This window comes from Papio anubis, chromosome 10, assembly GCF_008728515.1.
Source record: "Papio anubis isolate 15944 chromosome 10, Panubis1.0, whole genome shotgun sequence".
NCBI lineage: Eukaryota > Metazoa > Chordata > Mammalia > Primates > Cercopithecidae > Papio > Papio anubis.
This window is the reverse complement of record NC_044985.1, coordinates 14,698,058-14,723,647: the sequence shown is the minus strand read 5'-3', so window position 1 is coordinate 14,723,647 and position 25,590 is coordinate 14,698,058. Positions and strand designations below refer to the sequence as shown.

General features: G+C 33.2%; 1 protein-coding gene across 6 annotated transcripts in view; it reads left to right on the top strand.

Moving 5' to 3' along the window:
* DPP10 (dipeptidyl peptidase like 10) overlaps nt 1–25,590 on the top strand; it is a 1,394,248-nt gene that overhangs the window by 1,324,589 nt on the left and 44,069 nt on the right. For all 6 annotated transcript variants that reach the window (XM_017947907.2, XM_017947910.3, XM_017947911.3 and 3 more), the window contains exons 14-19: nt 6,036–6,127; nt 6,602–6,649; nt 9,943–10,064; nt 11,437–11,484; nt 19,665–19,763; nt 19,871–19,940. In XM_017947907.2, coding sequence (XP_017803396.2) covers nt 6,036–6,127; nt 6,602–6,649; nt 9,943–10,064; nt 11,437–11,484; nt 19,665–19,763; nt 19,871–19,940 — 479 coding nt within the window. The remainder of the gene's footprint in view (nt 1–6,035; nt 6,128–6,601; nt 6,650–9,942; nt 10,065–11,436; nt 11,485–19,664; nt 19,764–19,870; nt 19,941–25,590) is intronic.

Below are 25,590 nucleotides of genomic sequence, written 5' to 3'. Positions count from 1 at the left end.
ACGCAGGCAGAGTATATCCATATGTATGTATTTGTTTAGGTTTTGATGTGTAATGCCACATTGGCTCTCCAAAAAATAGTACAGTAATTTACTGCCTAAACAGTAATGCATGCCAGCATTGATGACTTTTTCCCCCCTTCCTTCCCTTGCCATGTTACCTAATTCTACTTAAAATTGTTATGCCTGAAAAGTGAGAAATGACAGGAGTGGGGCCTTGGCCACCAGCAGTCAGCCAGATCACCTTTGCAGTACTTGGCGCTGACCTATGTTGAGAGCTTACTGGTTCACTCAGAATATATTTATTTGTTTGAAGTACCTTACTCCATGAAATTACTAAATGTTTGCAAACATTTGCTCTCTCATATTATCAGTAAGTCCAGAAAAATCATTAATTAGAGACCAAGCTGGAAAATTATTGCTTTCAAGCTATTTTCATTATGGAGAGTGATGACTGTCATTACATATATTTTAGTGGTTTTTTTTGTTTTTTTTTTTTTGTTTTTCTCGTTTACAAGAGCGGTCCTTGTTAAAGTGATTCCAAAGGATACAAATAAAAGAAGCAAAGAATGCATGTGTTTTCCTCCAGTCTTCGTTTAAACATTATTGTAATTTTATAGAAACTACAGTATTGCATCCTGATATGTCAAATTTAAATTTTAAATGCATACTTTTCCCACAATGCTAAATAATTTTGAAAAAAAAAATTCTTTAGAAGATTAATATTGAGTTGACTGGATGTGCATCAATCACCATTTTTTGTTGTTCTGTGTTTAATTTACTGGCAATTCGTTGTAATGATAGATGTCACTGTATATAAAGCTTATTTATATTGTGGATTATTTCTTTAGTATTGATTAACAAAACCAGAATTGCTGGATCAAAAGTAAAAGATTTCTAAGCCCTACTATATGTATTTCCAGATCACTCTCAGTTTGAATATATGAAAGCAAAATTTGTGAATGTTTTCTCCACTTTCATATATTCTACTAAAGATAATTTTTTAAAAAACTATGACTTTTCTGAAATCTATATAGCTAAAGAAATTGTTCTTCTGGATAGAGTGTTTAGTATGCATTTTAATATCAGTTTATGTACTTCCTCAGTTATACATTGATACAAAACTTTTTACCCCAGACCATTAAACTTTTGATCCCTTCACTCCCTGAAAAATATTTGTTATGTTGACTTCAAACTTCTGAATTCTCATCTCAGGAACTGTAACATCCTGCCATTCAGGCTGCAGCCAAGAGATAGGTTTTTATCAAAGATATAGCACCTTTTTCTCTCAAATATGGAGTAAGCAGGGTTTTCATTGTGTTCAGCCGTTCAGATTCATAGGCATAAGGAACGGCCCTGCCATCTTCTAAAATTGTGTTAAGTGAAAAATTATATGTTGGTGAATCCATTCACTTTCTCTATTCAGCAACACGAAGTTTTACCCATGAGACCTTATGATTTCACTTGGAACAATTTTAAGTACATTATTCACTGCAAATACTGTGGAAAATAGTATGCCCCCAATCCACAATTTTATCACCTAATCAACCCAGTAGAATTTTTGCATTAACTTTCATTGCTGTATCTGATTAGGACATTGTCTGAAAACAATTAGCTCATCTCATGTGGTGAATAGATGGCAAATTAAAGCATGCTATTTTTAAGCACTACAACATTTCCCTTATTTAGAAGCTGTAAAAGTTAAAATTTAATATAATAAATTTGAATGAATAATGTGTAATTAGGTAAAAGCACATGCACCGTTAAACTTGTATTGATACCCAATGTGTTTCCAATTTGTAAATAGAACTATAAAACTAATATTTAACTTCCTTGAGCAGGATAAAATCTCTGTGAATTCAAGGGCACTTGTCTGATGTCTAATGTTCCAAATAAAAACTCTATTCCAAATTTCCACCCCTCTTTTAAGAATGAGTGAACTCACAAGGTTTGTTGCTTTTTAGTCTTAAATTAAAGACGAAATATTAGTTCAATTTAAAATGCATTATCATATTGCCTTTATCAAAAGTTCACTACAGTTTTATATTTATATGCAGTATTTCTAGTCTATCAAGTTAATATTGCAGAGATTATGGATGCACAGAAAGAAAGAAATGTTACTGTAGAGTAAAAACTGCTGTTCTTTCCTGCTTTGTTAAGTGACGTTTCCTGTGATTGTATTTCTGCTGAAGGTGCTTGAAACCCTAACTGAAGTACAAACATCGCTTTGTGAAATCTGCTCAAATCCCTTAATATTTATTTTTTAACTGTCGCTCAGTCATCTACCATATTCTGATTGGTATTAAGACTATTAACCAGATCAAAATTAATGTGTGCCCTGCTGTGACATTCTTATATAGGTTATTAGAAAGTAAATATTTGCTATTATATGCAAAATGGGGGTTCAACCTGTTCCTCATACCATATTTGCCCTGATAGGTAAAAAGCAAGCAAGGCAATTACAGCTGTTTAAAATAAATCAAAAGGTTGTAGGGTTGTTATTATGGCTTCCGACAAGGGATCTTTTGATCCTACACTTGAAAGTGTAGTATTTTGAACTAAAAGTATCATTGAAGTAAATAGTGTACAGTTTTATTTTTTTATATTGTGTTCAAACATTTTTCAAAGCATTGGGTTTTTACTCATGGCAATTTTAATTAAAACACACATACACCACACACACACACACACACACACACACACCCCACACACACACCAAAATATCTTGAAAAACAGAAAATAATTAAACTAGAAATCTGTGGGCCAAAAGTTTCTCCAGATGTTTTCAAATATTGAGCAAAGTTTCTTCCCTTTTTTAACGTTTTGAGATTTTTTTTATCTTGAAATTGGCATCAAAGGTGCACTAAAACCTTGAAATTTTAGTATCCCGTCCTTGGCTCATTCAAAGCAGGGCCTGGAAATGAGTAAGAAAGAGGAGCTATCCACTGAGTTATTTTTCTGTGGGAACTTGGCAATAAAATATATGACTTTAGGACTCTGTGCCAGCCTTTGGGTTGTGCAGGTCTCATATCTCACAAATTGGATGTCTTTGCACTTACATCGTTAGTCAACAAATACTTGTAAATCACAGTAGTACATCAGATAGTATACAAAGAAGGTGACACAAAGAAGTCACAGACTTGCTGTTGACCTAAAACAGCTAGACGTCTGGAGAACTTCCACTAAGAACATAAAATAGACTACTTAGGCAGATATTGAAATGCAAATACACACCAATAAGAAAATTTTTCAAAGGAAGATTCTGTTAGTACACATGTGCAGTAAGCTATAGAATGCCTTTTTAGTTTACACTTTCAGTTGTATGGGAAAATAGAGGTTATAATAACACTGTCGCATATGAACCTAATTCTGAATTTATTTTTACCAAAAATGCATTGAAAGTGTTACTCAGCTGACAGATTACACTCTCTGAAGACAATGCAATTGAATTGCACAAATTATAACATTTAAAATGTCAGACATTTAGAAACAAAATATAATTTCTATTCATAGTTTCAAGAAGAAATCAGCAAATACTTGGAACTAAATGAAAATACTACATATACCAAAATACGCAGTACATATAAACAATAATTTTTAATATATGCAATAATTTTATATGCATATATGAAATTATGTATATATCCAATGTCAGAATTTAGGAAAAGAAGCGAATAAATTCAAATGTAAAAGAAAGGAAATTAGAAATGAAAGAGTAGGCTGGGCGCAGTGGCTCATGCCTGTAATCCCAGCACTTTAGGAGGCCGAGGCAGGCAGATCACCTGAGGTCGGGAGTTAGAGACTAACCTGACAAAAATGGAGAAACCCCATCTCTACTAAAAATACAAAATTAGCCTGGCATGGCGGTACATGCCTGTAATCCCAGCTACTAGGGAGGCTGAGGCAGGAGAATGGCTTGAAGCTGGGAGGCGGAGGTGGCGGTGTGCCAAGATCACGCCATTGCACTCCAACCTGGGCAACAAGAGTGAAACTCAATCTCAAACAAACAAACAAAAAATTGAAAGAGTAGCACTTATTAAGCTAGTAAGCAAACATGAAATAAAGCAGTGTGATAAAACAAATAAGTTCTTTGGAAAAAGTAATTAAATCTATAATAGCTATCAAGGGTAATAATAACGTAGACAGCTTCAAAGTATAAATAATGGAAAAGGACAAAATTACAGATTTTAAAAATATTAAAAGAATACTATGAATAACTTCACGTTGATAAACTTGAAATTTAGGAGAAATGGATGCAATCCAGAAAAAAGTCAAAAATCAGATTTAAGAAACAATCAAAATCCCCCAGAGTGCTAAGAAAATGGAATCAGTGATGTAAAATTTTTCACATCAGGGAAAGGCTGTTTTTAAAAGTGAATCTAACCAGATATTCTAAGAATACACACTTCCAATTTTATGTTATTTTGAAAATGAAAAAAGATGGCATATCTTTAGTACAATTTATGACATGGGTATCATCTTGTAACCAAAACCAAATTAAGACAATATGGGAAAGGACCGTATAAGAGAGTTTAAAAATACTGAACAAATTATTGACAAGTTGACTTATTTAATGCATTTAAAAAATTAACTCATTTTTCACACAGGAATGCAAAATTTGCTTAAAATTTCAAAAATATATAAGATAACTGCATTTAAATCTTCATGAGAAAATTATAATCACCTTAATAGATGCAGACATAGGATCCAACAAAATCAACAAATTCAGTATTCAAAAATTCAAAATTCAACAAAATCAGTATTCAAAAACCTTAGAAATTTGGGAATAAAGGGAACTTCTTTTAGATGAGAAAGGCACTTGTCAAAAGGTTCATTAATGTAGCATAATTGATAATGGAACAGTAGTAATAGTCCCTTTAAAATCAGCACTGAGATAAGGAATCAGAATGAAGTAACTTCAGTATACACAAAACCAGAGATAACAGTTTTGTGGTTTGTTTATACTTTAAGTTCTGGGATACACGTGCAGAAGGTGCAGGTTTGTTACATAGGTATACACGGGCCATGGTGGTTTGCTGCACCCATCAACCCATCGTCTACATTAGGTATTTCTCCTAATGCTATCCCTCCACTTGCCCACCATCCCCTGACGGGCCCCGGTGTGTGATATTCCCCTCCCTGTGTCCATATGTTCTCATTGTTCAGCTCCCACTCATGAGTGAGAATATACAGTGTTTGGTTTTCTGTTCTTGTGTTAGTTTGCTGAGAAAGATGGTTTCCAGCTTCATCCGTGTCACTGCAAAGGACATGAATTCATCCTTTTTTATACCTGTATAGTATTCCATGGTGTATATGTGCCACATTTTCTTTCTCCAGTCTATCATTGATGGGCGTTTGGGTTGGTTCCAAATCTTTCTAATCCATTCTAATCAGTGTTCTCTAACTATGTAAAATGATTAAGGAATAGAATGATAGTATTTCTAAGAATACTTTTTGGGTCAAGCAATATATATTTTTTAGACAATACTACTATCTGTTTTCTACATATTAAAATGTTAGTCCTATAAACACGTTGGAAGCATTGATTAAACTAATTACCTTCATCAACATGAATTCATCTTGGAAAAAAAAATTATTGCATTAAATGGCAAATCTTATAACAATGCCCATACTGCAAAGGTTAAAATGAATACAAACCTGAGTCTTTATTGGAGTAAATTTTGTTTTAAAGTATTTTTTTAAAAAAAGCTAACTGTAGAGCTGCCAGTCATCTAGATGAGAGTGATTAAAGTCCTACCTTGGTATCAAATGCTGCCATCAACATGGTATACTTGATTCACCCTTACCCAGAGGAGTTTTCTGAATGACTTTTCTGTAGTTCAAATAAAAGCACTAAGCTACCTACCTTGGTCTGTGTTTACAGGAACGCACGTTCATTCTTGAGCTACGGAACAGAAAACTGAATGTTAACTGAGAATTAAAGAATTCAAAGTGTCACGAGCAGTTGGTACATTCGTGTTTAACAGAGAGATGCTGTTTAAATAAAAGGAAAATCAATATTTTCTATTTCTTTGCAGAGTAAAAGTGAGCAAATTACCGTGCGGCATCTGACATCAGGAAACTGGGAAGTGATCAAGATCTTGGCATACGATGAAACTACTCAAAAAATGTGAGTGTTTTCAGTTCCCTAGTCAGGCTGCAAGTCAGGGTTGTCAAATGCCAACTTTTCTACTAGAATTATGTTTTGCTTACCATAGTCCTAGTCAAAACAAGCCAGCCATGGAAAGAATAACCTTTCTTTAAAGACCTCTTCCACACTTCACACAGAGGCATCTTACACAGAGGCATGTATGCGTGTGTGTGTGCACGCAAACACACAGTGATTGGGAGAGAGTATGTAAAAGGATGATTTTATCAGGGGAAAAAATATGTTTCCCAGATTGATCAAAGCCCTGTGTTTGAATAGCAAAACAACTCCTTTCTGTATTTTGACACTTTTAAAACTTCAAGTGAAGATTTAATGTGAAAATTCAGGTGAAGATTCCGTGTGAATTCAAGATTCAGTGTGACAATGTGACAAAATTCACAGATCACAAAAAATAGATCTGTGTCTAATGCTTGTGTTGTTTTCTTTCCTGGACAGTTACTTTTTGAGCACTGAATCTTCTCCCAGAGGAAGGCAGCTGTACAGGTAAGCAGTGTGCAAGGATCTCCTTACACAGACTGGCTTCTCAATGGCTGTCTATGTAGCATAAGGAAGGGAAGGAAAAATTTAAAATGTCTTTTGCAACATAGCTAGGGAGAGTCAACTTTGCATGACAAAGCTTCACACTCTTGCACCAGTCTCTCCCTTGGCAGGACTGGAGACAATGCAGCCTGCTTTCTCCCTTCCTGCTCTGTTCTCTCCTTATTCTTTTCTTCACCTGCTTTTGTAGTTTCTTAGTATCTTTTTTTGTGGCTTGTTTCTCTCAACTCTCCACGTCGGAGACATTTAAATATTTTCCCTTGTGCCTTCATCTCCTGCTAAGTCTCATTTTAAATTTTCAGTACATTAATGTGGCACAGGTGAAATTTATTCTTGTACAGTATAATGTTGTTGTGAACAGTTAGTCTACTGTATCAAGCAGGAAGCTTTCCCCCTTTGTCTTGTCGTTCATAAAACCCATTGAGATTGTTTCAGGAGGAGGCATCCTTATTTAAATAAGGAACGCTCATTGCTTGCTAAAATAAAGCAATACTTGGGAAAATAATTACGTCTGTTCAATGTTCCCAAATGCAAAACTATACTCAAAAAGAGGCTTAAGCTCGCACCTATTTAGTATTAAAATGTCTCTTTACTCGGAAAGCTTTTACCAGGATCCCACAAGAATGACTTTTATTTTTGACTGGCAAGCAGCCTATTAATTCTAGACTTTATATACATGTTCTAATTTCCATTTCACAGATCCATTTTTAAAGTGTCAAAACTGCCATGACCTATTCTCAGGGGAAATTCATCATGTTTGAAGAAGTGTCACCACTAATTCTTACCAAGTCGCATAGACTTTCCTTTGAGAGTAAAAATGCATGTTTGAAGTCCCCCGACTTCCTCTACATCACCCCCCACACTCTTATTTGTACACAATTAGCTTTCATCAGAAGCAACCTTGTCCTTTTAATCGCCTTTCTTAATATATCATTTTTATATTCTTAGTTTATTCTCTTGGACCTCCTGGAACCCATGTTCTTAATTCTGACTTCCAGGAAACAAAGCTATTTATATAGAGATAGTGATTTGAATTTTGGATTAGGGATCTTGATCAAAGTACTGGTCACTTTTTCTTTTGGTGACCTGAAGCTTATCTTTCTTGAAACATACATTATGATTTATATTGGTAGCTATAAACTATAACTTAGAGAGGTAGAAATACTTTATATCTTATAAAATTCCTATTTTTTAAAACTCAAAGAAAAATGACAGCATCAGAAGATTAGACTTGGTTAAGTTTAGCAAGTGGAACTGCCTCAATCTTTCTTCCCATTATTAGTCTAAAATGTGATTTGAATCATAATGGCTTCTTAGATTTGTGTGCTTGTCTTATCTCTCTAGTGACTGAGGTAGAACAGTCAATATATCTCTGACGTGTACTAGTGTAGTTGACTGTGTTATAAAGAAAATGTAGTACCAATAAATTTTCCCTTAAATAGCTCATCAAATGCCAGTTGGCTTGACTGTAAGATAATGTTAGTGTTTGACCCAGAAAATGCAATCAATGTCTTGTCCAGGCCATAAAAATGATCATTGGTTGACTTAATATATGGCACTAGGCACCCCTGCAGGAGTAGGACTGCTACCGTAGTCATTGTTACTTTCTTTGTCTCAAAATTTGCATCTCTTTATTTCAGCAATCTCATAATCTAAATAATGAGAAAATACCACATAAATCTCCAGGGAACTTGGATCTAAAAGCTTTATGGAAGAGTAGAGAGAAAAAGGTTTTAAATCTTAGTGTGTCACTGAATACCTGTGTGCAACTGGGGTAATTTCTAAGTTTTCTGTGGTGAAAATTGTACAATATTATGAATGTAATTAATGAAACTGAATTGTGCACTTGGAAATGCTTAAAATGGCAAATTTTATGTTATACAGGTTTAACCCAAATTTTACAAAATAAAAAAAATTGACTACAAATATTTTGTAAGTTATCATGAGTGAAACTAATATGATTTGTGCTTAGTATATATTAATTGTTTTGACTATTATAAGAAAATTTTGGATTATAATCATCTCACAGTGTTTCAAATATGGAATTGTGATTTTGTGAACTGTTTCTTGTATCTGCCTTAACACCCCGTTCCAATCCCCATACCTACAGCGTATTGCACATCAAAACCAACGTGAATATTATTCATTTGCAAATATGTAGCCAAAAATCATTTCATTCCAAATGAATGAGCCTTTGTCTGGATCAAGTTTTTTTTTGTTTTGTTTTTTGTTTTTTGAGACGGAGTCTCGCTTCTGTCGCCTCAGGTTGGAGTACAGTGGTCGGATCTCAGCTCACTGCAAGCCTCGGCCCGGTTTACGCATTCTTTCCTGCCTCAGCTTCCCGGGAGTAGCTGGGACTACAGGCTTCCCCGCCACCTCAGCCTCTCGGGCTAGTTTTTGTATTTTTTAGTAGAGACGGGTTTCGGGCCAGGTTAGCCAGGATGGTCTCGACCTTCCTGGACCTCGATTCGTCTGCCTCGCCTCCCAAAGTGCTGGGATTACAGGCTTCACCGCATCTGACCAGAGCCACTGACTGATGATAGCATTAATGAGCACAGAATAATTTAGGATATTTTCAACTCCTATAACCTTAAGCACCATTATTGTAGAATAAAGATAGTGATGACTCTTCTTTTTACCACCTCATTATCTCAAAGTGTGTGTTGTTGTTAGTGTTATATATGTTATAATACAAATACAACTTTTTTTAAAATCAGTAATTTTCTGCAAGTAAATGATGGGGAAAATTTGGCACTGATACCAAATTGTACTGTTTAGAATGTTTAATTTAGAAAATCATGAGCTTGATGTTTTGTTTGACTTGTGGAAGTGTTTATTCCTTCTTTCAATGAGTATGTATTAAATATTGAATAATATCTGTGGGAAATTCCCTTTAAGATTTTACACAGAAATATCTATTTAAAATGCAAAAAACAGTAAGTTATTTTGAGTTCCATTGAAATCAGTTCTTTGTTTATAGCCATACATACAAGCATACATATTGCATATGTAAAAATATACATACTTTTAATTTTAATAGATTAAGAAAAATGTGTATGTTTTAACATTACTAATAGAAGTTGACATTTTGTGTATATGGTGATTCATAGTTTACAATGAACCTCTATGCAAATACCAATGTAACTCCCCTGTTTATATTATATTTAAATATGAACACCACACATTCAAGGGCCTAGAATAGTAGCATTTCTATAATAACTTCCTTTTTCTTTCTCCAGTGCTTCTACTGAAGGATTATTGAATCGCCAATGCATTTCATGTAATTTCATGAAAGAACAATGTACATATTTTGATGCCAGTTTTAGTCCCATGAATCAACATTTCTTATTATTCTGTGAAGGTAAGATAATACATGAATTCTGATATAATATATTTTATTCATTGTATTTGATCAATATCTGTTGGTATCGGCAATTATTACTCTAGATGATTTCATAATCTTAATTTGTAAAATTTTGTTAATAGGATATTCATTATATATACATTTACTGAGATACAATTTTTTACATATTTCATATAGAAATAAAAACTGAGACTAAGTCAATAAACATGCACACATAATTAATAAGTGCTATTTGAATATGAGCAACTCTCAAAGGTGAATAAATATATTTATATCAGCAAAGCCATACCACAATCATAAACTAATTTACCTAGTCTTTAGGAAAAGTAATAGTCCAGTGTTCTTGTTAAAACAATGCCTTGGTTGTTAAGAGATTTAGGATCTATTGAAATTTAGGACCTATGGAAATTGAATTCCCCTGCTTCAACGTTCTTCAATTCTGAGCAATTATATTCACCATTATCACCCTTTCTATCTTGTAACAATATGCATAGTCTTACATGTTTATACAGTATTTCTACAATATAGTCATAGAAATCATTTTCCTTTTAATATGATACTGTATTTTCCAGAGATTAAATGGAACTCATGTGTCCTCTTATCATATGAGGAGTTGAGTGCTACTACTGCAGCTGATACATTAAGCTGTCCTTTTTTAAGACACAATGAGAGATATACCAAAACTTACTTTTTAACATTGTTTTTCTCTTGATATATGAAATGAAGTAATCAAAAAAGAAGTTCTTGTTTAATGACATCAGGAAAAAAAAAACACATTAGTTTTAGATGGGATTCCTTAGAGAAGTGAAGTTTCAAGATAACTTTTTACAGTAACAAATTAGCTAGTATATTTTAAGTATTTGGATACTTATGGAGATTAACATATTTTTTAATTACTGTAAAATTACTACCCAATTTTTAAACTTTTCTTGTGGATGAACTATTTCCAATATGCATACATTCTTTCTTTTTTGGCTGAGTGGCAAATAGAATTTGATCTTGGATCAGTGGATGAGGGGTGAAAGGGTCATGGATTAGCTTTCTGAACATCAGTGGCTAGTCTATAAAAGACTAGAGATAAAGAGAAAGCGTGTAGAATTGGCTAAAAACATAGAAATATAGATCATTTGGGGGAAGAGAGAATCTTAACACAATCTCTGCAAATACTTTCCTTCTTATATATTCTTACCTTTCTGAATATAATGCTTATAAATAGGAACGAAAACTAGTTATCTGGTTTCTGTTTTGCTATGTTTTAACCACGAAGTGCTTCCATTTGGGGGAAAAAAAAAAACTATTATGTAAACTTTCTAATGATTATTACTTAGACGTCTTTAAAAATGTTTATACACATATTTTTAAATTCCAGGTCCAAGGGTCCCAGTGGTCAGCCTACATAGTACGGGCAACCCAGCAAGTGAGTACACAAGAAGACAATTAAGAATAGTTACGGTTGGCATTAGTCTTAGACATTGTATTATCTATTCTGAGTCATATACTCTATAAATCCTTCCTCAAAAAATCCCCAGCATGAGGAAAGCTGTGTGTATACCATCAACTTGACCTTATGTATGTAAGAAAGGCAGTAAAGCAAGCGATGTGAGCCATGTTACAGGCGGGAGGTGAATCTTATATGCCCAAAATAGGATATCTACTACCTAAATCAAATAGAGTTATTGATGAAACAGGTACATTTTAGCTTACTGGCCTCTTAATGTTCTGGTTCATTCTTGCCTGGGCCTCACCTAAGTTGTTCCTCCAGAATAATCTTTTGAAGACATTTTGGAAAACTATGAAAAATATTTTATATATTTTCTATCCTGTTTGTTCCAGATATCCAGGTTCTTCTAGTTTTATATATGCACTTTTTCATTTATGCATTTATTCATTTGTATATTTGTTAAGTGATCACCTACTTTTGTCAAGTGATGTGACAGAGTCTGAGGGTCCATTGGAAGGGTCTCGTGTTCAAGAACTTACAGTAAAGTAGATAAATAAATGCATGGTTGGGCTTATCTTAAAAATGAATAACCAGACTTCATCCTTTCTTCCTTTCTCTTTCCTTTCTTCCATGTTTGTATCCTTCTTTCATTTTTTAAGTTTTATTTAATCAATGCTTCTATTCTGTGATTATTTCACGTAAGCTACTATAATCTAATAATGGCTCATATTTATTGACTCATTTAAACTTCAGAACACCTCTGAGATAGTTAATTTGATTACCCCTTTTTACAGGTGAGAAAAATTAGTCTCAAAGAGGTTAAGGATTAATAACTTGGCCAGAGTCATACTAATAAATGGCAGAACCACGAATCAAATGAGACAGTCTGACTCGAGAATAGGGTTTGTAATTCACTACAATATAATGGCTACTTTTTCTATTGTGCTTGTGCCTTCTTGCATTGCATACTCTTATTTAAGTAGGAGTCAGTTAGGTGCCTTGACTTAGAAGATCTACAGGTAAAAATGTATGAGGTTGAATGACAAATATCATTTTCAGAGAACAGATCAAGACCAATTATATTCTTCAAATAATGTCATATGGACACTTAGGGCAAGCACTAGGCAACAAGAAATTTCTAAATTTGTGTTGGGTTTTTCTGTGGCTAGAAGATGGTTTAGCACACATTTTAGTTTCTATTTATTTCATTGTTTCCATCTTCAGTGTAAATCTTAAAGAGGTTATGTTAAGCAAATCAAATCTATTCAATATTAACTTTAACAGCAACAATAATGATCATAGACAGTATGGTTGATAAAATGGAAAGAAGGTTGAATCTCATAGATAGAGCAATCAGTGTATAAAATAAGTCTATCACATGCTTTTTGTGGGATCCAAGACGGTGTGTTAGCATCTCATAAAATCAGTGTCCTCCAAGGCAAATAAACAGATGTGTTTGCAGTGGAAATGAGTAATATTCATGATATATAGGACACACTTAATCAATAACTATTTGTGTTACACTGTATATTCTGCCTTTAACAAAGGATGATTAAAAATTTTTCCAATCTGATTTTAATTTGATTTTATCCTATTGTTACAAGGCAATGTCTTTTCTAATAACTTCTGCTTCAAATTACAAAACATTTCTGTCTTAGGGAAACCACGTTATTTTCCTGTTCAGAAGCCAATCATGATTGTCTCAAGGTCAACAAAAACAAAAAAAGGCTATGAATAGTGGTCAAGTCCGTAATTTTCTTTTCGAAGGATAATTACTTAGGGAGATAAAATTTATAGTCAATGGCAAGTAAATCTTTGGGTTAATGAAAGCAAATATACCAAAAATAAGTCATAACTCATTTTGGGGCCATATGAAGTAGAATAGTGCATGGGGAGAAATTTTTAAAAAAGGAAAAGAAACATATTTAACAGCATGGAAAATCTTTAAACCCACTGGTTATCAAAGAAATGCAGAAGAAACTACTGCCATGTAATTTTTCCTAACAAATTAATAACATTAAACATTTGTATTACTAATAAAGATAGAATGTGGTAGAAGTGTTAATTATAACATATTAAAAATAATAGTCAAGACTGAATTCTTTTTTTTTTTTTTTTTTTTTTGAGACAGAGTTTTGCTCTTGTTGCCCAGGCTGGAGTGCAATGGTGCGATCTCAGCTCACGGCAACTTCCACCTTCCGGGTTCAAGCAATTTTCCTGCCTCAGCCCCCTGAGTAGCTGGGATTGCAGGCATGTACCACCACACCCAGCTAATTTTTGTTTTTAGTAGAGACTGGATTTCTCTATGTTGGTCAGGCTGGTCTCGAACTCGCAACCTCAGGTGATCTGCCAGCCTCAGTCTCCCAAAGTCCTGAGAGTATAGCCATGAGCCACCATGCCTAGCAAAAACTTAATTCTTTTATATCTTTTTTCATTTTTGTAGTTTATACTGAGAAAATAATTTTAAGTGGAGAATATTATGAGAAAGCTGTTGAAAATAGAAAAAGACATTATAAATAACAAATAATGGGAGTTTGTAAATAAATTTTAATGGAATATGACGCAGTGCCCTGAGCATCTTCCATTTGTTTTTCCAGAACCACTTTTAACTCTCAATTCTCTTCAATGTTCTTTGGCCTGGAAGTACTTTCTACAGATGGCTTAGGTTCTGTTGGCCCATGACTTCCAACTGGATTCCACCAAAGGAAATCTTGTAGGCAACTGGAAAGAGGGAGAAAACTGCTCTGGGTTGTTTATTCCACCAGCCCTGTTCCTGTGTACTCACCACAGGTTGGCTGTCACCTTTGGCTGAAGGGAATCTTCACCCTTGACCTTCAGGCCCAGCCACTGTGTTCTTGAAGTTTTCTTTTTTCACTGTGTTTCTGCCGGGATTTGGTATCGGAATCATACCAAATGATTGAGATGGAATAAAAAGTCATACCAAAAGAATGAGTTGGGGAGGAATCCCTTCTCCTTGATTTTTTGGATTAGCTTCAGTAGGATTAGTCGCAGCTCTTCTTTATACATTTCATAGAATTTGAATATGAATCCATCTAGTTTCCAGCCTTTTTCTAGTTGCTAGGCTTTTTATTACTGATTTAATTTCATAACTCATTATTGGTCTGTTCAGGTTTCCAGTTTCTCCCTGGTCCATTCTTGAGAGGGTGTGTATGTCCAGGAATTTATCAACTTCTTGTAGGTTTTTTAGTCTGTGGGCATAGAGGCACTCATAATAGTCTCTGAAGGTTTTTTGTATTTCCATGGGGTCAGTGCTAATGTCCCATTTGTCATTTCTGATGGTGTTTATTTGAATTTTCTCTCTTTTTTATTAGGCTGTCTAGCAGTCTATTAATTGTATTTATACTTTTGAAGAATCAACTTTTGATTTTGTTGATCTTTTGTATGCTTTTTCACATATTCATTTCATTCAGTTCAGCTCTGATTTTTTTTTTTTTTCCTCCTGTAGCTTTGGATTTGGAATTGGTTTGCTCTTGTTTTTCTAGTTTCTCTGTGTGAATATTCACCATTTTTTAAGCATTTAAAATTAAATGCTTAGGATAGCTTCTTTGAGAATATACTAATGTTTAAATAATCAGAGTTTCTTTACATTTTAAACATGTAAAAAACCTCTTAGAACATCTAGTCTTCCAGATATATATTACAGGGGAAGATATTTACTTACAAAAGAGGTAGTTTGATGTGCCTGAGATTACACACACACAGCATTGTCCAATGGGAGAAACATAAAATTACATGGCTATAACAGTCTGTGATTATTTCTCTAGTAAAAGTGTACACAGTTCAGGGCAAGAGAAAGTCAATGCGAAGACATTTTCAGAAAAACAAATGTGTATATACAAACATAAGAACGCATAAAAATGTTCACATTTGCAAGATAAACATTGTTCATCACGGCTGGAACAAAACATTTATTAAAAAAGCAAAAATATATGAGGCCAGAGGGACAGACTGGAATTGGATTGTAACTCTTATTTTTTTCTAAGTAGTTTGGATTCAATCATATTGGTTCAATGATAAACCTTTGACATTTTAATTTTTTTTTTTTTAATTCTGGCTGTGGAGTAACTGGAAATAGACTTGATCCCCTTGTTTCCCTTAAGAAAAAATAAGAATAATAATACAGAAAACTGGACAAAATATACAAATCAACTGTTTCCAGACATTTGACAATAGCCAGCATGGGTCTCAGATCCCTGAAAGAAGGAAATAAGTAAAATTAGTGTTGTAAGTTCTCTAGCTTTCTTGTTAACAGCAATTTCTGAAATCCAGTGCAATAAGGAATAAACTAATCATAATACAATGATATCCCTGAGTTGAGGAGACAGAAAATGATATTCAGATAGATTGAGGCTTATGGAGTGTTGAGGAATTGTATGGAATTTTATGGAATTGAGGCTTATGGAACGATGGAACTGGAAATGAAGAAGCCACATGGAGAAAGACATCTGCATAGGGCTGGAAGTGGGATCACCCTGAATCAGCTGCTGAAAATACCTAGCTGAGTATGCATAGGAAGATGCTTCATGAGTGTGGGCAATGCCAGAGCTTACAGAGTGGTGGTATATGCTCACCTTTTAATCAGCAGAGTAGTGGAACATTTAGAAGAGATCCCAGAAGTGTTCTGCCTTTTGTAGTGCTAAACTAGCCATAGAGCAAAGGTCATTCAAATACACACTAAAAAGATTTCTTTAAAAGTCTTCAAACGGTCATCCTCCTACAACATATGCCAGAACAAAGTCCAACAATTGTTAAAAGATTACAACAAAACCCGGGCTTTCAAAATGTAAATGCCACAATGGTCATTATCTAATAAAAAATTACTAGCTTTGTGAAGAAAGTGGAAAATATGACTCATAAATAGGAGAAAGATTAGTGAATAGAAACAGGCTCAGAAATGACAGAGATGATGGAAATCACTGACAAATACTGTAAATTAGCTGTTACAAATAAATAAAGCTATCAAGAAAAGAATTAATGTAGAGAGAAAACAAAGAGAATATATTTTTATAAAAGAACTTTGTGAATTTAAAATAAAATATTTGAAATATAAACTTCACTGGAAAATACTAAAAACAGATTAGAGGCCACAGAGCAAAAGATCAGTGTACTTGAAACAATATCAGTAGAAAATTTCTTGACACAAAAAGGAAAAGAAAGACAAAGGAAGAACATAAATTAACTGTAGGCCAATATCTACATCTCTCATATTTGTAATTAGAGTCAGAATGGGGCAAGGAGACTTGAAAAAAATATTTGATGTAATAATGGCCAATAATTTTCTAAATCTGATGAAAAAGTTCAAAAAAGTTCAACATAAAGAAAACAAGATAAATGTCAATAAAACCACACTAGTGCACATCATGAGCAAATTATACAAAACCAATGATAAAGAAAAAAATTTTTAATCATCAGAAATTAAAAGACACATTACATCCACATATTGCACACATAGTAAAAACAAATGACTACAGACATCTCATCAGAAAAAAGCAAACCAAAAGACAATAGACCAAAATACTGTAAATGCTTATGGAAAACAAAACTGAACTAAACAAAAATCCTTAATAGAAAAACAAACCTAGAAGATATTTCTCACTTAAAAATGAAGACAAAAAGAAAGTTTCAAGAAGAAAAGAAGTGAGAATGTTCTTCATCAAACTTACACTTCTAAATAATACATTGATCAATACAAAATAAATAATTAGAAACTATTTTGAGCCAAAGAAAAATAAAAAGACATCAGATCCCAATTTAGCGATAACTACAGCTGTGATTAGAAAGAAATCTATGACTCTAACTTATTGTATAAAAATAAAAACACCTCAGATCCCAATTTAGGGGTTACTACAGTTGTGATTAGAAAGAAATTTATGATTCTAACTTATTGCATAAAAAGGAAGGGTTTAAAATCGATAATCTCCTCTTTCACCTTTAGAAACTTGAAAAACATGAGCAAATTAAAACAAAGTTGAAAGAAGGAGATAAAAATGGGTAAGAAGGAAATAAATGATATTGAAAATAGACTAGCAATAGAGAAAATGTATAAAACCAAAAGGTGCTTCCCTGACAAGATCAATAAAGTTGGCAAAATTCTAGCCAGAGACATGAAGAAAAAGAGAAAAATGTCATGCCATTAATAAAAGAGATGATGTCCATACAAATGCTATAGATATTAGAATGACAATAATGGAACATTATAAGTAATTTTATGCCAGTAAATTTGACATCTTAGATGAAATGGAAAAATTCCTTAAAAGACACAAATTGCTAAACATTCACATGAGAAGAAATACAATATATAAATATGCAATTAACATTCTCCTCACAAAGAAAACCCCAGTTTCAGCTAGCTTTACTGGTGCATTCTATGCAACATTGAATAAATTAACACCAAGCTTACACAAACTCTTTTTTAAAATATAAGGCAAGTATCGACAGGATTCCAAATCCAGACATATATATTAGGAGGACAAAAAAAAAAAATCAAATTTTCTCATGAATTTAGACGCAAAACACCTTAACTAAATAATAGCAAGTCAAACCTAGCAATTATAGAAAGTATGATAATTTATTATGGCCATATTGGATTTACCCAAAGATTCTATGTTTGCTGTAACCTTCAACAAACAATATAATTCACCATATTACACTGACACTTCAAAGGATTTAGAAAAAAATTGAAAATTTTGACAAACAATAATAATAATCAATTAATAGTAATTCCTAATCAAGATAAGATAGAAAGAAATTCCTGAACTTCATGAATGGTATCTGTAAAAATACTACAGCTGACATCATGCTTAATGGTGAAAGAATGATGCTTCTCCCTGAGAACTGGGAAAGTCAAGAATGTTTGTTCTGACTCCTTCTGTGCAACATTGTAGTAGAGGACTTAGCCAGTAGAATGGGTAAGACAAAGAATTATATGCAGTAAAACTGTGTTTATTTGCAGAAGATATACTGTGTACAAAACAAAAAATAAGGAAACAAAAAATTGTGGAATATACACACCTATAAACTATTGAAAACAAGTGAATTTATCATGGTTACAGCTGTAGGCCAATATGCAAAATTCAACTCTTTCATCAATGAAAATGCAAGATTTGAGTATTTTTAAAATGCTGTTTAAAGTAAGGTCAAAATATCCATGGAGTATCTACGAATAAATCTAATAAAAATGAATACCTCCTCTATAAATCTATATAATACTGCTGGGAGAAATTAAAGACTCAAATTTCCACAGACACAGACATATATGTGTGTATATATATACACACACACACACACACACACATATACACATCGATATATATGTATACAATATATAAACATATGCAGACATATATGTGAGTGTATATATATTTATGGATTAGAAGGCTCACTATTTTTATGATATAAAGTCTCTCCAAATAGATCTACAAATTTAATACAATGCATGTACATCAAAATTCGAGCAAGTATTGATGTCCACTTCATGTTTTATCAAATTTTTTGATGTTTCATTTTTGATATTTCTCTATTACTGTATTTTCAAGGTCATTCCTCTTCTGCAGTGCCTAATATTTTATTAATCTCACTCAGTATATTTTTCATCTTAGGTCATATAATTTTCATGCATTTCAGATTCTGAAGTTTTTATTTTTTAGTTTATTATTTTAGTTTATTTAGTTTATTTTTTTATTTAGTTTATTTATTTGAAGTTTTTATATTTAGAAATATATAATATGCTCATGCTTCTTCTACCTTATTAAACACCTGAACTGCAGTCCAGGTGTCCTCATCTTGTGTTTCTGTATGCCTTTTTATTGGTATAGGTACCTAGATATTGTGAATCTCAACTCATTTGGTGTTAGATAATCTTGTATTTTGCTAAAATATTCTTAAGCAGGTTAACAAAATGATCAGATCTGCATTTTGAAAATGTAAATGATAAATTTAGTAAAGAAGCAAATGAAAAAAATTTACTGGCATAATGAAGCTCACTTAGAAAACTGTGGTAACTCAGAAGAGAAATGATGAGTTAATCAGCACAATGCTTACCAAATGGTAACAACTGGATAATTTTTTGTTGTGTCACACTGATTCTTGTTTAATGCATAGGAGTTAGCTATTTACACTACCCTTTTGGTTTACAGAATATTTTATATTGGAAAGCAATTCTATGCTGAAGGAAGCTATCCTGAAGAAGAAAATAGTAAAGCCGGAAGTTAAAATCCTTCATATTGACGACTATGGTAAAGTTTTGTGCATGCTATGTTATTCAAGAACAACTTTCTCTGCGTCTTATAGTTTTACCTGTAAATGACTCTCCATCTTTAATGTTTTGCTCTTTCTTTAAAAGAACTTCCTTTACAGTTGTCCCTTCCCAAAGATTTTATGGACCGAAACCAGTATGCTCTTCTGTTAATAATGTAAGTATTTTATTTGTTTTTGAAATAAAGGAATATAAAGACTTTCTATTTTTATGTCTCACAAGACAACATTTGATTCAATAAACAAGAGAAGTCCAATGTGTGTAGTTAACCAGGGCAGCTGTCTATTGTCTAAATTCCTCTAGAAGTCCATCACTAAATCATGTGTAAGAATGTGTAAGTTTTTTGAACTTCTTGCATCCCACATGGAGTTTGGTGCTACCACCAGGAATAGTGACACAGAATAGTTTGATTTCTGGGTGTCTGCTTAGTAATTACTCAAGTCCTGGGCTCTTTATCAACATTGAGGAACATGTAATTCCACTGCTAAAACAATGGGTTATGTTTGTATCACTCCTGTCAGTTTTTCCTCCTGGATACATGGCCTGCAGTAAGCTGCTCCCATGCTCAGAAAACTTGACTCAAGTTTTTTTTTTTAATCTTGAAATTGACTTTGAAATTAAATATCTTTATACATGTTGTAAGGCTATATCATGACTGTATAGTATTATGCACCGAGGCCCCTAATATCTAATACATAACTAACTTGATATTGATTTAGCATTGTATTCCTGAGAGTTATAAGTTATTTCCCCTATTAATATGCTCAGGTGGCATATTGATATAATAGTGCTTAAAATTGTCTAAAATTATATCTTTACATATAATATTTAGAAATAGTAAATATGAAAATAATATTGCTTATTATGATCACTGAATATAGTGGATAAGTATTCAGTTCTGTGGAATCGAATTTCCTGGGTTCAAATTCTAGTTTTGCCATTTCTTAGCTGTGTGTCCTAGGGCAAGTTCCTTAACCTCTTACAAGGCTAAGTTTATCTAAACATAAAACAAGCATTACAATACAACCTGTGTTCTAAGACTGCCTTGCAGATGGGGTGAAATACAACATATAAAGTCTCTTAAACAGTGCCTCACACATATGATTCTTGTAATTATTGGGGTTATAATTCTTTTTTGTATAGATTGCATTTATTTTATATAGGTATTTTAATATATACAAGCAATTTGTCCCTTTATTTTAACAAACTACATAATACAGAAATAATATAATATTTAATTTTCTCTCTGACTCCAGTGTTCATTTCTAATTCTAATTATTGAGCTTTGCGTAGTGTCTCATATCCAAACTTTTCTCCTTTCTCCGTAAGAGCCAGAAAGTTCTGAAAGTTCTTAATGTCTCTCTAAGGAAGTTCTTATTTGATGTTTCTTAATTGCATTTTTTTCTCATCTTTTTTACCTGTTTTTTCCTACTCCATTTTAACTGTATGTATGATTTATTGAGGAAAAATGTTTAAGGCACTAAAACGAGACAAAAAGAAAACAAAAATCAACCCCATCTTCTATCTTAGTCACGTCTCCCTTTGGTAAAAGGAAATGCTCTTTTGATTCACTGAAAAATTTTCTCAAGGAAAGAGACATCCCTCAGGCACATCCTAGGCATCCCTCAGTATGTGATGACCTTCAAATTGGAAGATAAAAGAACTGACTGCCCTTGAAGCATGACATTTATGCAGACGAATGTGTAGATAATTATGCTGACTTGGTATCCACTTGCTCTAGGGCAGTGTCACACATAGGGGGAAGACCAAACAACAGTTAACAGAATCTCTTTGTTTTCTGAAACAGATAAGCTAACTGGCTCATCTTGGCATCAGACTTGTGTTTTTTTCTGGTTGATTTTTAGTTTATAAGAGGAATATAAGGACCTACACAAGAAACCAATTTGAAGACTTGTCTTATTGTCAAGGCCTACTTGGGTCTTTTTTGAGAAGTAGGATTTTGGAGCAAAATGCTGGTTTTGGAGTCAGGTAGGACTGGGATCAAACTGGAGCGCTGAGATTTAACAACACATTGCTAATTTTCTAATCTTCTCTTGCCTTACAAATAAACTGGAGAAAATAACATGGGATAATATTTATATTTAAATATATTACCATAGTGTTTGGTAGAGCATAAACACTTACAAATAGTCTTTAATAAATCATAAGCAGAATCATAATTATTATTAGGATGGTACAAAAGTAATTGCAGGTATGATATAAGTAGTTGCATTACTTATAAATGGCCAAAACTGCAATTGCTTCTGTGCCGAACTAATATGGAAATAGTATTTTAAAGTATTTAATTTGATTAATATAACTATTTAATGTGTAACTTAATGCCCATAAAGTTGTTCAATAGACAGACACTACTAAAACAGATAAAATAGTGTAATCAGACCCATAGAATTTACTTTGCTACTTTTTTGGTTGATACAGGAAGAATGAAAATGAATATTAAGTCATTTCTAGTTATTTCAGTATATATTGTTTATACTAAATATTAATTGACATTAACCACACTTTTGGATTTTAGAGGAAAATTATCGAAAAACTTTGCAGAATGTGACTTACAAAATCCAAAATGAGGATTTCTTTTTTAAAAATTTATACTTACAATATGATCTATTCTTTTAAATTGCATGATTATTTCTAAAATACTATCTTGGAAACGTAGAAGGGTCAGAATAGCAAAAGCAGAAAGTATTTTTTAAGAATTTAGGAAACTGCCCATAATTTAAAGCCATATTTTTTCTCAAGCTTAAAAACTGTTTTCAGTGACACATTGACTGTCCCATTCTAAAAGTAATATTAATAATTTTTTCATAAATGAACAATTGGACAGACAGTGATGAATAATAGAGTGACTATTATTTAAATGAGTCTAAGAGTCATTCAGTGATTTTGGTGTCAGTACTTTATTGCTGTTTTTGTGCCATATATCTAGTAGCCAAAAGGGTATGAGCCATTTCTTGATCTGTAGAGATGGGTTTACATCCAAGGAATTATATCATGAATGCATGAGTTAGAGTCAAGTTGCAACAAGCACCCGAGGGGCTGAAAGAAAGATTGCCCTGGAGGAAAGTGGCCTTTGGCAATTTGGAAACCCAGTTCTTCTCAATCTTCATTATAGATCTGGAAAAGAAATGGTCCTCTGACCTCCCTTGCTTGGGTTTTGAAACTCAGACTTAATCTCGTAACATTTAAAATGTAAGTGAATCAAACATCAATGTCAATGTCACGTTAAAAAGAGTATTTGGGATGGAGTACATACTGCATAAATATTTTTCCTGTATAATGTTTCTACTGTAATGGAAAATCTAAGAAACATTGGCACCACAGTTGGATCTCAGTGACCTGAGTTCGCTGCAGTCTCTATGCAGTAATGATCCCCTTTTTCTGAACAACTCCTCCAATTCTCCCTTTAAGTGCCTACTTGTTTTACTCCTGCCTTTCTGTTTAACATTATAGGGAGCTCTTAAGGACCCGGAGTCCTTATTCATTTTTAAACTTATTCTAGACACATCTATATTCATTCAAGCTCTTATAACCTCATACCGTTCTTTTAAAATATTATTCTTATTTCCTACTCATGTGTGTGTAATTTAATACCATACACATCTACCACGTTGCTTTTTATATATGAGAAGCCATGTTAATGGCTATGGGGAGATAACAAGATTGCAAGCATCTTAAAGTCTGTAATAGTTATTTGGGTGTATTCAGTCTATCTCCACAATGCCTAATACACAGAACTAACTGACCATCCTGTAATTACCAAATAGTGCCAAGACTGAAGGTGTTGTGGAAAATGCCCTGCAGTTGTAGACGTTCATTTGGTAAATAAATAAATATGAATCTAATATGCTTAGATGCTCGTAAAAGCAATCTAGACAGTTGTATTGTTATTAAAAAACAAGGGATTTTTGTTTTTGTTTTTATTTTCTGTCCCTCTGAAGAGGAGCAGCATCAACTCAGGAGTTTAGTTCAGTACCAAGGGCCCATCATCTCTTCCCATTTTCTACTTTTTCTTGCTCAAGTTATCTTGCCACACTCATTAAAGGTCTAATAAAGGAGGCAGTAAATGTTCAGCAAGTTATATTAACTTTCAGAATGCAACATATGCTATCATGCCTCCATGACTTTCTTTCCTTTCTCTGAATTCACCTTCCTTGAAATCCCAAGAAATTCATGGTCATCCATCAAATCTTATCTTCTAGAGCTTTCTTCCATTCTCCTCCTCTGTCAGCCTATGGATCAGGTCATTGTAACTCAAGAACATTATTCATTTTTATCTAGAGTCTCATCACTGAATGTTCTGTGTATCAGAATCCTATAATTTGGTCATCTTGGTAGAAGTGATCTGTTTTCTATATAACTATTCTTTGAACAGCGTGATATAAGTAACTGATCCATTCACAGTGAGGGAATATATTCAGTTATTCATATCCAACAGTCGAGATAACATCATTGCTGGTCTGTTATACACACATTTCATTTCCTCAAACAACTTGAAATATTGTTCAATATTGTAATTAGCATCAAGCTTCAGATCAGTCAGACATCCTATCTGGATGATTGAACTCTAACCTGCTATACTATTCTCTACTTACACTTGCTTTTCTTTAATTTATTGCTTTTTGCTCTCTCTCTTTTAGTTGCTTTACCACTCTGTTGCTGAGAGTGTAGCCCTCCTATCTAAAATCCTCTCATTATTCATTCATCATTGATTAAATATCTGCATTTTCCCTCACATTACGTAACAGTCTTCATGATGTATTTTCTATTTTTCTCTTCATTTTTATATCACACCAGCCACCCCAAAAGAGAAATCCCATCCTTTAGATAGACTGCTTTATTCTGGGGATCACCACCACTTCAATCATCACTTGTGTTTTTTCATAGTTTCCCCAGTGCCCTGAGTTTGCCTGCCCACCTGGAGAAGTTCTATTAAGACTTCCAGACACACTTCCAGATAACTTTATGCACACCACTATTATAAACATATAACCATACCAGATTACAATATTTACTTTGCTTTCTCTTCTGTTAAACTGCCAATTCCTTTTGAATTGTTTTGCCATAATGCACTACCTGGAGCATTATTTGATAGAATAAATGAATGAATATATGAATACATCAATGAATAAGTAAACAAATGAATTAACCCTGAGTTTGTTCCTCAAGAATGAATTAAGTTGAGATGGGGAAATGGAAAAATAAATGATTTGTGAGTTTATAATTGACTTCTGTATGGGTCCATTTCTCTGCAGTTTAGTTTCCCACTCAGTAGAATGAGACGCGAGATTCTAATTTCTTTTATAGTCTTTCTGGATAGGACTGAATACTGATTGATTTTCATGCTGCCTCTTCACTGTTCCTTTTTACAATTTTTTTATTGAGCTTAAGATAATAAGAAATTGATATTAGCTACCATTTATTGTTTCTCATGCAAAGAGTGTCATGCTGAGAATATGTAGACACCATCTTTAATCCTTATAGAAATCATCCAAGGTAAATAGTACTGTCCTCATTTTAACACAAGGAAACTGTAACTAAAATAGGTCATGTATATATGTTCCCCCAAGATCATAAGCAGGAAAAGTTAGGGTTTGGACCCAAGTTTTATATATCTATTTTCTGTACTAAAACCTCTGTTGTATTACCCAACGCTGCTTACCTACATTGTCCACCATATTATGATATTTATTGGCATATTATCAAAGAATGATGACTTGAATCAAAAGAGTCTTCTCTACTACCAAATTCTTATGACCTTTTCTTCTTTCCACTGAACAGTTTATGAT